The following is a 15,839-nucleotide window of genomic DNA, read 5'->3' as shown; positions in this document are numbered from 1 at the left end:
GTTCATTTTCTTATTGATATAAACAATCATGCTAATAGTTTTCTTAATATTCAACCAGTTCTGCATTATTCCAACTGGTCATGGTATTATAATTATTACTATATTGTCCTTGCTTGTACTTTATTTAAAATTTTTTCATTAATGCTTATTAGGGAAATTGGTCTATAGTTTTCTTTCTCTGTTTTGGCTTTTCCCTGATTTCAATATCAACACCATAGTTAGGCCATAAAAAGATATTCATAGGACTCCTTATTAGCCTTTTTTTCCTTATAGTTTATATAGTATTGGAATTACTTGTTCTTTAAATGTTTGCTAAAATTTGCTTATGAATCCATCTGGTACTGGGGATTTTTTTTAGGGAGCTCATTTATGGATTCTTAAATAACTTTTTCTAAGATATGAGTATTTAAGTCTTCTATTTCCTCTTCTGTTAATTTGGACTATTTATATTTTTTATAAATATCCATCCATTTCAATTAGATTGTTAGATATATTGCATGTAGCTGGGCAAAATATTTCTGAATAATTGCTTTAATTTCTTCTTTATTTGTGGTGAATTCACCCTTTTTGTTTTTGGTACTGGTAATTTGGTTCTCTTCTTTTTAAAATCAAATTAAATGGGGCAGCTAAATACCTCAGTGGATTGAGAGTCAGGCCTAGAAACTGGAGGTTCTAGGTTCAAATGTGGCTTCAAATACTTCCTAGCTGTGTGACCCTATTAACCCTCATTGCCTGGCCCTTACCACTCTTTTGCCTTGGAATCAATTCACAGTATTGATTCTAAGATGGAAATTAAGGGCTTAAAAAAACTAAAATAAAATAAAATTAACAAATAGTTAATATATTTTATTATTTTTCTATAAAATCAGCTTCTGGTTTTATTTATGAGTTTAATTGATATCTTACTTTAAATTTTATTAATCACTCCTTTGAATTTCAAGATTTCTAATTTAGTATTTTTTTACTTTGTTCTTTTTTTAGTTTTTGAGTTTCATGCCCAATTCATTGATCTTTTCTTTTTCTATTTTGTTGATACAAATATTTAAAGATATAAATTTTCCCTTATGTACTACTTTGGCTGCATTCCATACATTTTGTTATGTTGTCTCATTGATGTCATTCTCTTTAATGAAATTATTGATTGTTTCTATGATTTGTTCTTTGACCTATTCCTCCATAAGATTAAATTATTTAGTTTCCAATTAATTTTAATCCATAATTAATTTTAATCCATAATTTTATTAAATATAATTTTTGTTGCATTATGATCTGAAAAGGATGCATTTAATATTTCTGCTTTCCTGCGTATGTTTGTAAGGTTTTTATACCTTAATACATGGTCTGTTTTTTGAAAGTTCCATGTAGAACTGAAAAAAAAGGATACTCCTTTAAATTCCCATTCAATTTTCTCCAGAGGGTATCATAACTAAATTTTCTAAAATTTTGTTCATCTTCTTGACTTCTCCCTTATTTACTTTTGGTTAGATTGTCTAAATCTGAGAGGAGAAAACTGAAGTTATGCTGTCTATTTTCTCCTATAACTCATTTAACTTTTTATTTAAGGATTTGGATGCCATACCATTTATATATAGTACTGCCATTATTTCATTGTCCATTGTACTTTTTAGTGTAATGTAGTTTCCCTGCATATTTCTTTTAATTAGATCTATTTTTGCTTTTGCTGTTTCTGAGATTATCATTGCTTTTTTAATTTCAGTTGAAACATAAAAGATTCTACTTCAGCCCCTCATTTCTTTGTATATATTGAATATCAGACTTTTATCACAGATGATTTCTGCAAAAATGTTATTGCTTTCCCTTCCTAATGATGTTTCTCTTTTAAGTCTTAGAGCATTGATTGTTTGCAAGAAATTTTAAAAAACTTTTGTAATGAAAATTATTTGTTTTTATCCTCCATATTCACTACTATCTCTTGTTTATCTAAAAATGTTTTCCCTCTGCTAGAATGAGGAAAAACAATTTCTTCATGGACATACAATTTTTTGCAAGAGGGATTTTGAGAGTAAGGAGTTTTCAAGAATTGGTGACATGCTACATTATGCTTCTAGGGGAAAAGTAAAGGAATGGAACTAGTTTCCCCAGATCCAGTCCCTCCTGTAAATCTGAAGTTCTCTGGTAAATGTTTGGCAGTCCTTATGGAGCAATTAGAATTAGTATTTAGGTGAACACATTTAAACTTTAAAAATTATGCTTAATTTGAGTAAGCAATTACAGTTCAGCGATATGTTGGTTTATACAGGGAACATTAGCTTTGAAGGGTTTTCCATACAATCATCAGAGCAATGAAGGACCTCAGAGAACATTCAGTCCAACACCTGGTTTAAGTAGAAATTTCCTCCTTAATTGAAAAACATTAGAGATGAACAGCTTGCTATCTGTCAATGTAACCCATTCTCCTTTTAGTAAGCTCTAGTTGTTTTGAAGTTTTCATTTTTTCTTATATTGAACTGAAATCTGCCTCTGAAATTTACAACCTTTATTCCTAATCCTGGCCTTTGGAGCCCAGCAAAACAAATCTAATCTCTTTACATAGCCCTTAAAATGTAATTAAAGACAGCTGTCATCTCCTTAAGCCTTATCCATTCCAGGCTTCTTCAAATGAATATCCTGCTCCTTCCATTGATCTTTTTGTCCCATGCTTCCAAGGCCCCACACTATCACAATTTACTTCCTCTGGAAAGAGTCCAGCTTGTAAATTTCCCTCCCAAAATGTGATCCCAATATGATGCTCCTGATTTTTTCCAAACAGTACAAAGTTCAATGGAATTATAAGACTCCTAGAAACCAAATGGATGTCTACATTATGAGTATCGTGCTTCTATTAAAGCATTCTAAGATCACATTATTGTTTTTGACTCCTATGTCACACTAGCAGATCATACTGAGTTTTCAGTTAATTATAATTTCCAGTTCTTTGCAACAAAGTGTTCTTTTAGCAAAGTATCTCCCATCTTGTTTTATATAGCAATTTTTTAATCTAAGTGCAGAATTTGTGTTCATCCATTATTTCTTCTTATATTTCTTTGGGTGTGCTGAAGCCAGCTTTAACTAGTTCATGAGAGAGAACTTTTTAAAACCCTTACCTTCCATCTTAGATGGAAGTACTTAGATGGAATACTAAGTATTGGTTTCAAGGCAGAAGAGCAATATGAGCTAGGCAATTGGAGTTAAGTGACTTGTCTAGGGTTACACAGCTAGGAAGTGTCTGAGGTCATATTTGAACCTGGTACCACCCATCTCCAGGTCTGGTTCTATATATCAAGTACCAGATGCCCCATGAGCTATAAGTTTTCATTGCATTTACATCTTGAAAATAAAAAAAATGCTACAAATGACGGCTTGATTTATTGTTTTGTTTAATGTTTAGACTATTTTTTTTAAATAGGGAAAACGTTAGTCATGCAGGTTAAACTTAAATGTCATATGTACTTTTTTTTTTGGAAAGGCAGTTATAAAACATTTACCAGCCCACCACTATGATTCTGGTCTCAGAGATTTCTTTGGATATTAACTGTATTTCTTAGCTTTGTATCATATAGAAATGTGAAGATCTAGCTCCTTTTGCTGGGAAAACACAACTCTATTGACCATAATCCTTTAAAGCATTCCCTCCCTATTCTATACTTAACATAACTTGTTCTGAGACTTATGTGTAATATCCACCTACAAATGACGGCTTGATTTATTGTTTTGTTTAATGTTTAGACTATTTTTTTTAAATAGGGAAAATGTTAGTCATGCAGGTTAAACTTAAATGTCATATGTACTTTTTTTTTTGGAAAGGCAGTTATAAAACATTTACCAGCCCACCACTATGATTCTGGTCTCAGAGATTTCTTTGGATATTAACTGTATTTCCTAGCTTTGTATCATATAGAAATGTGAAGATCTAGCTCCTTTTGCTGGGAAAACACAACTCTGTTGACCATAATCCTTTAAAGCATTCCCTCCCTATTCTATATTTAACATAACTTGTTCTGAGACTTATGTGTAATATCCACCTAGGATCATTATCATGGCTTCTTTGTCTTTTATTCAAAATAAATTTTTATTGATACCTTTCATTTTTTGTGTCACTAAAGCTTTCCACAATTTCATCCCCCCTTTTCTCTTAAAAAAAGTCATCCTATATGTAAAATCCTGTATATAAAATAGTATTTTAAAGACAAGAAAGGAGAATGGAATGGGGTGGATGAGCATAACTGATAAATACATTTTAAAAAATCTGAAAACTATTTGAAATGTGCAACATTTGTGAATATTTCACCTCTGTAAAGAGGTAAGGATAAAATCACACTTATTCCTTATAATTCTGAAACACTCACTTGATTGTATATGTGTGAGTGTGTGTTTTTTCTACATACGTTGTTGTAGTCATTGTGTATGTTATTTTCTTTGCTCTATTTCACATTGCATCAGTTCATGTAGTTTTTTTTTTCATGCTTTTCTATATTCATCACATTCATTCTTTTTTTACAGCAGTCACATTCTACTCATGACTTCTTTTAAAAAAGGATTAAACCACTTTGCTTATTCTGCTGTCCTAGAGCCTTCCTATATGTTCTAAGTGTAGCATACTCAGCACAAAGGAATATTAGTTATAGCTCTTATATCTCCTATTCCCATGTTGTAAATAAGAACTGAGCATTTTGCCCCACCCACATTTTTAATTATCCATATCTCCAGAGAGGGGAGTAGTAGAGAGCATTTTATGCTTAAATTTTAGTAAAATGAACAAAACTACTTAAAAATTAAAGGTTGAAATTGTGTTGGTTTCCAACCACCTCCGGTAAAATTCAACCATTATGGTAATCTAGTAATGTGTAGATTAGTTACCTCCTATAATTATCTCTGATGTATAGTGCTGTTTAAATGAAACATTCATGGTCTTTTGTACCTACTTGTGACAATTATTTAGGACTCTATTAAATTTTAAACAGTAATTAGAACCTTTGCAGGTATCATCCAAAGACTTTTCCAATCCTTTGTGACTTGGTTTTTTCTCTGCTTCAGATTCCAAGGATTCAAATGTCTTATCTTAGTTGCAGAATTGAGTGACAGAGTTCAAAGGCAAATTTGTTGAGAAAAATAATCATCATGAATCCCATGAGAGTCTGCTTGGGGCAGTTGATAGAGAGTTATCTGTAAAGTCAGCAAGACTTGGAATTTTAATTCCCATATCTGATTCATACTGACTCTGTGACCCTGAGAAAGTTTCCTAACATCTCTGTGGCCCAGGAAAGTGTCTAGGTTTCAAAGCAGGTATAGATTTCTTTTAGGTGACAGAATTTCTTTCCAGAAATTTTGTATACCATTAAAGACACTGATATAATTATTAAGGCATCAAATACACATACACATATGATTTGGGAGTTCTATTTTCTTTTGAATTAATCATGCTAATTATTAGTCTCAGTAATGCAGAGAAGTAACTCAATCATATTCTTATTTTAGATACCATTCTTAGTTAATCATGGTATGTCCTATTTTCCTGTCTCCAAAACTATACTCTCCAAAACCCTGATTCACCTATTTGCTTTCTAGGAATCTTTTTTTTTAAATGCCTATTTGTAAATCTGGGTAATATAAAAACAAAACTTATCAATAAAAATACTTTTAAAAAGAAAAAAAGCCTATTAGTAGAAGGTAGAATTTCAGTGGCATCTTAAAGGAAGCCAGGAAAGTCAAGGTGAATTAGATTGGAGAGTAGAGAAAAAAGATAAAGGAGATAGTACATATGAAGAAACCCATTTGAAAATATAAAAGTGCTCTATGTGCTATCATCATAATTAATTGCAGTCCAATTAAGCGCCTATTGCTAACCACTGCAGATACAATTGATATCAAGATAGCCCCTGCCCTCAAGGAGCTTACAATCTAAAGGGGGGCACAACTTACAAAAAGAAGCAGGAAAGGGGATGTCACGGAGGAATATCCCTTAAACTCTCTGTAAAAGAAAGCACTGGTAAGAGCTTGCTACTCCACTCTCTAGCCCTATCATCAGAGAGAAAAAGAGACCTAGGAAGGTGGTGTTAATCAAGATGTAAGTTAGCATCCTGGTGATGAATTCAGAAGTGATGAGCTTACACTGAAGTTCCATCCTGAAACCAGGCAAGGCAGAAGAAGGGAATTTAAATGAGGTCATAATAATTGCTAATATTTATGTAGTACTTTGTGTTTTGCAAAGCAGAGGATCTCATATGAATCTTACAGAAAATGTGTGAGGCACCTTGGTTTGGAAGAATGACTAGTAGATCTAGAATCAAAGAATCTCAATTCCATTCCTCTCCTGACCATTTACTATTGACATTGGATAAGTTATTTGATCCCTCTAGATCTCAGTTTCTTCATCTGTGAAAGTAGATCATCTCTATTACCCTCATGCTCCAGACAATATTATCCTCATTTTACAGATGAGAAAATTAGGTTCACAAAAAAAAATTAAGTAGTTGGTCTATGGTCACAAAACTAGTAAATGTTAGAAGGGTTCTGGGATTCAAACACAGGCCTCTTCCAATACCATTCCCAGGCATCTTTCCACTATATTACAATCAATGCATCTTTCCACTATAATACAATCAATGAAAGAAGTACAGAGGTAAGAAAAGAACCAGAGAAAATGTGCCTGGAAGTTTCTAAAAAAAGAAAAAGCAGTGAGAAAGAAAGAAAATGGCAGGAAAAGGACTAAAAGGATTTTAAAAGTTGAAAGAAAGATGAGTGCATTAAGTGAAGGGACAATAAAATAGACAAGGTATCAGAAATAAAGAAAATGCTCATACTTGAAGATCAAAACATAAATACCAACAAAATCATGGTTGTCAGAGAAAAAAAAAAGTTTCCCATGTGTCAATAAGCCTTTCCAAGTGGCAGAAACTAGCTATAAGACAAAAATAATTGATAGGTTGAGTTTAACTGGAAGGCAATAAGGTGTCTCCATGATTGATAATCTACTATATAGCTAGGTTAACTTTGTCCCAAAAGGTCTTAGTGTCTGTGTAAGAAGGCCTGGTTTAAGATGTTCAGTATCAGTTGAGGGGATTTATTACCACCGAGGCCGTAACTCCATGATGTTCCTCATGACCTGAACACATTCCTGCTGAATCCTTTAGCCTTGGCTATAGAAACCCCTAGCCCATAGCTTCAGAAATTCTCTTCCAGTCCACAAAACCTGATGCTTTATTGTTTCCCTTTGCCATTCACTGTATAATTCTATCCTGTAGGATCCAAGAATCCTCAGACTTTACTAAAACTCCAAGGGTCATTCCCTTCTACCTAATCCAACTCAGATAGGTGAAAATCTATTTATCTTGAAAATGGGAAGGAAGAAATACTTCATATTTACTTCTGGAGAAGGAAAAAAGTTGCTTTCTTCTTTACAGAAAAGATAGACTAGATAGCATAGATAGACTAAAATATTTTAATTTTCATTTACTCCATGACATTCTGATATTAATCACTGAGTCTTGGTTTTTGTTTGCAAAGGTACGAGATACGAATTCAAGGATGCACATTGCTGGGATGTGCTTCAAGTGACTGGTCATCCATACAAACCCCTGAAACTTCACCAATGCTGCAACCTCCACCAATCTTAGATGTACAAATGGGTCCAAGAGGATTCCAGCCCAGAGTTTCTCTCCAGTGGACTGGGCCACTTCAGCCAAATGGGAAAATTCTATATTTTGAATTGTATAGAAGACAAGTAACAGCTTTGCCTGGGACATCAAGCCCAGTACTAGTGTATAATGGAACCTTAACCTCATTCACAGATTCTGAGCTCTTGCCTTTTACGGAGTATGAGTATCAGGTAAGAAATTTAACTTGTCTGTAACTCACAAGTAGGATTCAACACATAGTGCAGTGTTAACTTTATATGACCTGCTTGTATGTTACAGTGGCTCTGTATAGGTTTAGGATTTTAAGATAATTCAGAAGTATTTAAGCACAGGGAAAGTAAGGAAACAAAGATCATATACCTTCTTCATCACTTGATCATCATCATTAATCATGTGTAAAAGATTTAACTAAAGGATATTTATTACTCATGAAAAGATTTCACTATTTTTTTTCTTTCTACTTAATGGTTCCCTCTGGTGATCAGTCAGGAAGCACTGATTAAGGTGATTTGGGCTTAGTTGGAAATTCACCCTTCTCAAAGTTCTGATTTAAAATAGCCTATTAGTTACCAGATATATGTTGAAATATTAAAATGCAAAGTCACAGAGCATCTATCTCTGGAATACTGCATGCAATTCTAATCCATTCCCTTAAGAAAGACACAGTGTAGTTGGAGAAAAATCTAAGACTAAGGATGTAAAGAATTACTTCTCTATGAAGTATATATGAAGTGTATGGTGTGTATACACATAAATATATATATATGCACATATATATGTTTCACATCACAAGGCTTGCATGGTGCCCATGATCTGGAAAATCTGCATAGAATTTTTTGGTCCTCCTTTCATGACAGAGAAAACATCCAAATTTTTTCTTTTTTCTTTTATGGGGTATTTATAGCATCTTATTATAAAATTTAGGTTTGTGGTCATAGGATATATAGTTTCTAAACTTTTTCTGTGTTGGCTACTAGCCTTCACATGTGTCAGTGGCTGCCATGACACTATCAAAAAATTCCCATGTATTTCTTTTGCCAACCCATGATATATCAGAATTGCAGTAGGGAAAGTCATGATGTGGAAGGGATTCCTGTATACATGTGGCATACCTGGAAAATATATGCATGTGCACATAGATAGTGCACGTTTGCCTCAAAAGCAAAGAGAATTCTGTTCAAAGTTCATGCAATTGTAAGAGATATTTAAGCAAAGAACACTAACTCATTCACTAAATCCCTAAAAATAGGGGATCCCCCCAGATACTTGAAAGAGTTTAGGGATTTTTGTCATTTGTTGTCTTTATGTATCACTAGCCATGGTGTCTTGCACATAGTAGCATTTGAATAAATGTTCATTGAGTTGCATTTCAAGGAAATACCTTTTACAACAGGTGCAATAGACTCCATAAAATAGGCTCAAAAAAGGATATAGATAAATTCATGAATAATAATTGCATAACGAGTTAAGGTTGTCTAAAGATTTACAAGTATCTATCTAACTGGTTGAGGTTGATATAACAGAAAATCAGACACATCCATCAACTGTTCCTTATCCTTGCTACAAGAAATAGACTCCTAAGTAAAATGAACCATTTGTCTGACCAAGGTGATAATCTTTATATCCCTATATTTAAGAAGTCATCAAATTACCCAGTGGTGAAACCAGATTTCTTCCAGAAAAGAGAGGGTAATCAGAATGGTGAGAGACTCAAAATGATGGCATTCCTGGATGACTTGAAGAAACCAAGAATGTTTAGAGATGCAAAGACATAAAAGAATTGAAGTATTAAAGGACCCTCTTCTAGAAAAGGGATTCTGTTTGTTTTGTTTGACTAGGCAGCCCAAAACTAGGAGCATTGTACTGTATGTATGAACATTGCTGAGAAACAGATTTCCTCTTGACTTAAGAAAAAAACTTCCTAGCCAAGCTCTCCCAAAGTGAACTTCCTTAGGAAGTAATGAGGCACTCTTTAACACTAAATCCTCCACTATAGATTAGATGACTGGCTACCAGGGATAATATATAGGGGATTCATGTTTAATTCTAGGTAGTGCTGAATGACCTCTGAGATTCCTTCCGACTTAGAATCTAACATACTGTTTTAGTGATAATTTTATGAAAATCTATGCACTGTCTCTCATTTGTTTCCCCTTGGGAGCAAAAGCATACTCTTGAGAGAGTTTGATAGGGCCAGAGAGAGAAATATTTGTCCTAAAATAGAACAAATATATATATATATACATATATATATATATTAAATCAGTGACTGATCTCACCAACCTCATGCCAAGTCTAATTAGACTTTTTTGGCCATCCTTTTATCTGTGAAAGTTTTCTCAGGAACAGTAAGCATAAAGGGAAATAAAAATAAATAAGTTGAGTAATAAGGTAATAAAAATATTTCAGATTATACATCTTTTGTAAAAATAATCCATTCAATTCTGGTATCATATTTCTTCTCCCACCCTACTTCCACCCTTACCTTCCCTACATTAATGATATTTTCTGCTAAAACTGGGTCTTTCTAAAGAAAGAGTAGTGGAAGGCTGAAACAAATGTATAGAATATTATTTCCAAAGAAGCAACTCTTTAGGAAAAAGATTTCTCAGGAAATGAATTATTCTATTTGGCTCTGTTCCAATTGAATCTACCAGATAATTGTCTCAAGTGCTCACTTCACCTCACCTGAGAAGACACTCACTGCCCTGATGGAGGTAATTCTCTGAAATACCTTATTTTCTTTATATAATATAACATCATTTTAATAATCTTCAACACCTACTTGAGAATCATTTCATATATAGCTTACTAGTCATAGTCTATGTAATAATATTAAGGTACTGGGGACCTTTACTCTGATAAACCACATCAGCATCTACTCACTCCTAAAGCTATTTAGAGTAATGCTAGCCAATGGGACCATTTTTGTTTATAAGGTAATCTTCACATTTATTCCCAAGAAATAAATAAGGGATGAAAAAGAAGAGCCTGGGAATTCCTTAATGACTTAGCATCAAAGAATATTGACTGGGACAGGGAGGAACATTTTTCATAAATGAAGCAGGTAGTCTTTTCCAAGTTACTAATCTGAGACCTAGTGAAAACCACCTATAAAGCCCACCCCACTGCATCCCCCAAAAGAAACTCATTGATTTTGTCATAAACCTGGAATTCCTTTGTTTACACATTCATTTTGGCTAAACCAATAGAGCATCTCTTAAAATACAAATGTTTCATAGGACAATTTTTCTTCAACTCAGACCCATAATGTTACTAGTGATTTCCTGACAAGGAAACTTTATCTACCAATTTGAATTGGCATCTGTTCTGCAATGTACAGACTTAGAGTGTTGATTAGGGCACTAAGAGCTTAAGTGACTTGTCTGATATTACATAGAGAGTATCAGCATGAGAGGCAGGACTTAGATCATGTCTTTCTCACTGAGAGGTTAGCTCTCTCTCAATCCACTACTCCATTATGCATCTCAGATACATTAATACTTTACCTTTAATTAATTTTTTTTCTATCCAGGCTGGAGATCTGGGATGATAAGACACAGAAAAGATAAATTTGGATGGGCAAAAAGAGGTTCAGAAAGTTCTTAAGCATGAATTATGGTAGTAAAAGCCAGTACAGTAACATTCAACATCTTGAAAATGAATAGAGAGTGGTATTGGAATGAGGTATAAAAGAGTGGCAAAGAAATTTTCCCTTGTTCTTTATTATTATGCCTTAACTAAAAGTTTTCCTATTTGATTGATGGTTCATGCTCTAGTTGGTAGTCAATAAACATTTATTAAGTGCCCAGTTTGGGCCAGGCACTATACTAATCACTGGGGAATGAAAATAAGAGGAAGAAAGATAATTTCCACCCTCAGGGTGCTTACAGTCTAATAATAGAAAATAATACAGAGAAGGAAGCCAAAAAAGGACAGCAGAGTACCATAGAATACTCAATGTGGGTACATGATGTTCTTGGAGGCAAAACCAGGTAAAGTATCTAGTGGACAGTGAAAAGTTAGCTGGAAAATTCTGAGCCCTCTATAAAGGGAAACTTTGGAAGAAATTTATTGCTCTGCCCACCAACCCTCCAATCAGAGGGCAGAAGCAATTGAGGTTGCTAAGGAGACATTGAGCATCAAAGCTGAATAAGTTTCCATGATGATAAAATTCCAGGTGTTGAGTTTGTCTTGTTCATAGAGTAGAAATTAAAAAACAGAGCAGCTGATGAGAAATATAAAGATATTAGTTGATCTACTAGAAGAGAATATGTGAATGGGAACTCATGCTATATTTTCATGATGATGATTATTCAAAATATTCTACACTACATATTCTACAATATTCACAATATTAATAACTTTGTCTACCTCACTTCACAACTGCTGGTCTTTTTGATGGAGATAAGTATGGCCTTGCCATTCCTTTAAATTATTGGGAAATATCTGATCATAGATATGCTTGTTAAACTATTGAGTTTGATCCTAATATGCCATTGTTCCTCCAAGGTAAGCTTCTTGAGAGCAGGGACTCCCTTTTTGCTCATGGCAGATATCTTAACAAATGTAGCTTAACAAATAAATGCTAATTTAATTAATAGATAATTCTATAATTGCTTAAAATAGTGAGTGTAGTTTTCATATGTGCCTGAGGAATGATGAAGGGAATAGCTTATATAATGGGAGAATCTATCTGTTTCAATTCTAAGGTGGTGGTATCAAGCTTAAAGTATGTGTTTAATATTGTTATTAATTTGGGTTGTTTAGGCTAAAAAAGTCATTGCCAACAGGTCAGAATACTAATGATGAGCCTCTGTACTTAGAAGGACTGATCTTGAAAAAGAAGATTCAGTCTGTTGCCAGGGCCATATTAGAAGTCTTTCAATCATACTATTAGCCAGAACTTATAATTCACACTCATAGCATTCATAAACTCAGGGTATCCTCCATGACACAATGAGACATTACTTGGCAAGGATGAAGGATGATAAATGCACAAAGTGTGTGCTCTACTGGTATCCTTCCCATCTAGAAAGACAAAACTTTGGTCAGATCTTTCCTTGCTGTCTGGGATTTATCTCCTGAAGACCTGAGACCACAGATACATTTGTTTAATTAAATATCACTCATCTACTTGCTTTATTTGCTAAATATTTATTTTCACAAAGACTTACTAAAACTATTACCAAAAAATCTATTACTAAATCTCTTTTGAAAAAAAGAACAAAAGACTACATAATATGACTTGTGAGTTTTAACAATAGGTTTGAGATTCCTTTTCTCAGGTCTAGTAAGGATAATTTAGGGCTTTATATTATAATTTATTCACATTGACCCTTTAAGCAAAAAAAAAAAAAGTCTTAACCTGGAACCTGAAGACCCTGAAGAATAGAAGTCTTTTGATAAATTTCAAGGGGTCTATGTAACTGAATGTGGGATGGAGGGAGGGAATGGGCTAAAATCTTAAGTTCAGGCAAAAACTAGATCACCTGAATTATTCAGATAATTATTTCAATTGAGCATCATGCTTGTAAAGAGACCAAGATGATTTTAGTTGTTGCTCTGCCTTGTTCTTTTTCTTTGAAACATAGCCCCAATCTTCATAATTCCAGACTGCCAAGAAAAGTAGAACAGCAAAAGAGCATGGAAGTCTCTAAACAATTGATTATCAATTTAGATGTGCTCCAATTTGAGAAAATCAAAATGTTATATGACAATTCATACTAAAAATTATTCAGAAAATTAGAGGCTCATTATTCATAGTACTTAAAGAGTCTTTGTTCTGTAAAGGGTTTTCCCCCAGAGACATTAGTTAGTTGCCATAATGTACTTATGGTATGGTTCAGTTAAATAATTCATTTATATTCAACTTTTCAGTCATACTAGTACACAAAGTAAAATCTATCTGTCTTGACTGAGTTTCTTTTCCATTGCATGCACAAACACTTGAGAAGAGAGTTCAAAATGGTTAAAATTTTGAATTTAGTTCATTATTTTATAGGGAATATTTTCTACCTCTGTTACTTTTAAATATTCTATGAGGAACTTCTGAAATCATCAGTAGTAATTAACTCGGTGAGCAATAGTCTTTTCATCAGATAAGAAAGGGGACCTGGGTATGTAAGTATGCCTAATGAACCTTCATTCTTTAAAAATAGGAAGTCAGCTAACTTTAGTCAGTCCCTCCCATTAATTGTATGTTCATCTTCATGTCCATTTGCTCCTTGGAACAGAATGACTCACTGAAGATATTCCAGTGCCATCCATAGTTCTCGCTCTTCCTGAATCATGCTATTAGTGATGTAATAGTGCCTAACTCTGACAGATTTTTCTAGACTAGCACCCACTCACATTCTGTGGCTCTGAAAGGCAGAGAAACTTCTGGTACAATCATGATGGCATGACTTAGGAGGCAGTCTCACAGGAAATAATCCAATGACTCACCTTTGAAAAAAAGAATCTATTTATCTGCTCTCAGTCCTTGAATTTGGGAGGCTGGGGGGAATGATGCTTTTTTAATAGGATAAAACTACCCTGCAACAGTTCTAGAACTTACTCTGGAAGGGAATGGAGCATATGAGTTTTTATTTAATTCAACTCAAAAAGCATTTATTAACCATCTGCTATGTTCAAATCACAAAGATGCAAAGAGGAAAACAATAATCCTTGCCCTTGAGGACCTTATAGTTTATTAAAATGGTACCCACTATGCATCAAGCACTATGCTAAGTGGTGGGGATATAAATATGGAAGGACAGTCTAACTGAGGGGTTACAAAATGCATCAGGAAGTTTAAAATTGAGAGGAAGGGATAGTGACATCAGAGGAGTGCATCATAGTGAGATGTTTGAGCTGAGCTCTCTCTTTAAAGGGAGGTTTGGAATTCACATCCCCACCCTCCAATCAGAGAGGCTTGGGCTACTAAAGATTACATTTAAGGAGATTTACTCATACTGACTAAACTTAGCTGGAGGATGCTTTAGATATTTTCCCCTTATCTTTTCCTGTTCACAACAGGAGATGGTGAACTGCAAGCAAAGTAGGAAGCAGTAAGGGAAAATATAGAGGAAAAACAATAGTTAGAGGAACAGGCACTGAACTGAAAAGTGAAAATTAAGAAGAGTTCTAAACTTTGTCTTAACTAGCTATGTGACCTTAGGTCAGTTTCTTGATTTCTCGGTTTCCTTATTTATTACATAAATTTGAACATATTTGAACTAGATAATCTCCAACATACTTTACATCTTTATAAATAAGCTGTAGCCAATGGATTTGTTTTCCGTTTTTGACCAAGACTAGCATTGTCTAATCTAGATTGCTCTTTTAAAAATATATATGTGTATTTATGTATAATCTCTCTTCTGATGCTCCCATCACACTTTGCTTTCTTAATCACAGTTTGTCTTACTTTATATTAAATTACATCCTAGTTCCCTAATTATTGGATTAAAAATTTCTTGAGGAAAGAGGTGGTCTTCTTTATCTTTGTATTCCACAGAAACTGACAATGTGGTCTCTGTATTCTAAATGTAGAAGTGTGTGTATGTGCATTTGTGTGTGCTGTGTTGTTTTATGCCCATGTCAGTTATGTGTTTCCAAAATGATCTATCTATATGAAGCTTGCAAGGACGCAAAAACAGATATCTCCAATCCGTTCCACCCACTTTTATCTAAGGAAGACTTTCATGCCTTTCAGAAAAGGAAGCAATAGATTGGGCACAAAGGCCACTCTCTTCTCTGAGAAAGTAGTTTCAGGCTAGAATAATTTCTATCCATCTTCCCCCTAAATACTGTTAGTCATGGAAAAATAATTTCTAGGTTCAAGTTGAGCTCTTGATCACTATCTCTTAGCATATAAGGAGTTCCCTAAGCTATACATCCAGAATTTGACTCCTTTTCCACTAAATGCCAATTCTACAGAGAACATACATAGTGAATAGCAAATAAACCCATTTGTACTGAAGAATCGTTTTATAGCTGTTGGCAAACCAAAACCAGAAAAGGGATACACATGAGAATATGCCTGAAAATACAGAGGGGATGAGCTCTTCCTTTGGAAGCAAGTTAGATCAACAAAGATAAAAAATCCCAGACAGGAACAAGATTAAGATGCTAGCTCTTCTGCATGTTAGCTTCTTCTCAGTCTTTTTATTTTGTTAGATACATGGAAAAGTCTAGAACCATAAGGTTTTTTTTTCCCCT

General features: G+C 33.9%; 1 protein-coding gene across 2 annotated transcripts in view; it reads left to right on the top strand.

The window, feature by feature from the left end:
* Nucleotides 1-15,839, top strand: part of USH2A (usherin) — a 327,556-nt gene that overhangs the window by 254,304 nt on the left and 57,413 nt on the right. For both annotated transcript variants that reach the window (XM_056815925.1, XM_056815924.1), the window contains exon 22: nt 7,504-7,825. In XM_056815925.1, the coding sequence (XP_056671903.1) occupies nt 7,504-7,825 (322 nt within the window). The remainder of the gene's footprint in view (nt 1-7,503; nt 7,826-15,839) is intronic.

Source organism: Monodelphis domestica, chromosome 2, assembly GCF_027887165.1.
Source record: "Monodelphis domestica isolate mMonDom1 chromosome 2, mMonDom1.pri, whole genome shotgun sequence".
Taxonomy (NCBI): Eukaryota; Metazoa; Chordata; class Mammalia; order Didelphimorphia; family Didelphidae; genus Monodelphis; species Monodelphis domestica.
The sequence above is the reverse complement of the archived record's forward strand: the minus strand, read 5'-3'. Positions and strand labels throughout refer to the sequence as shown.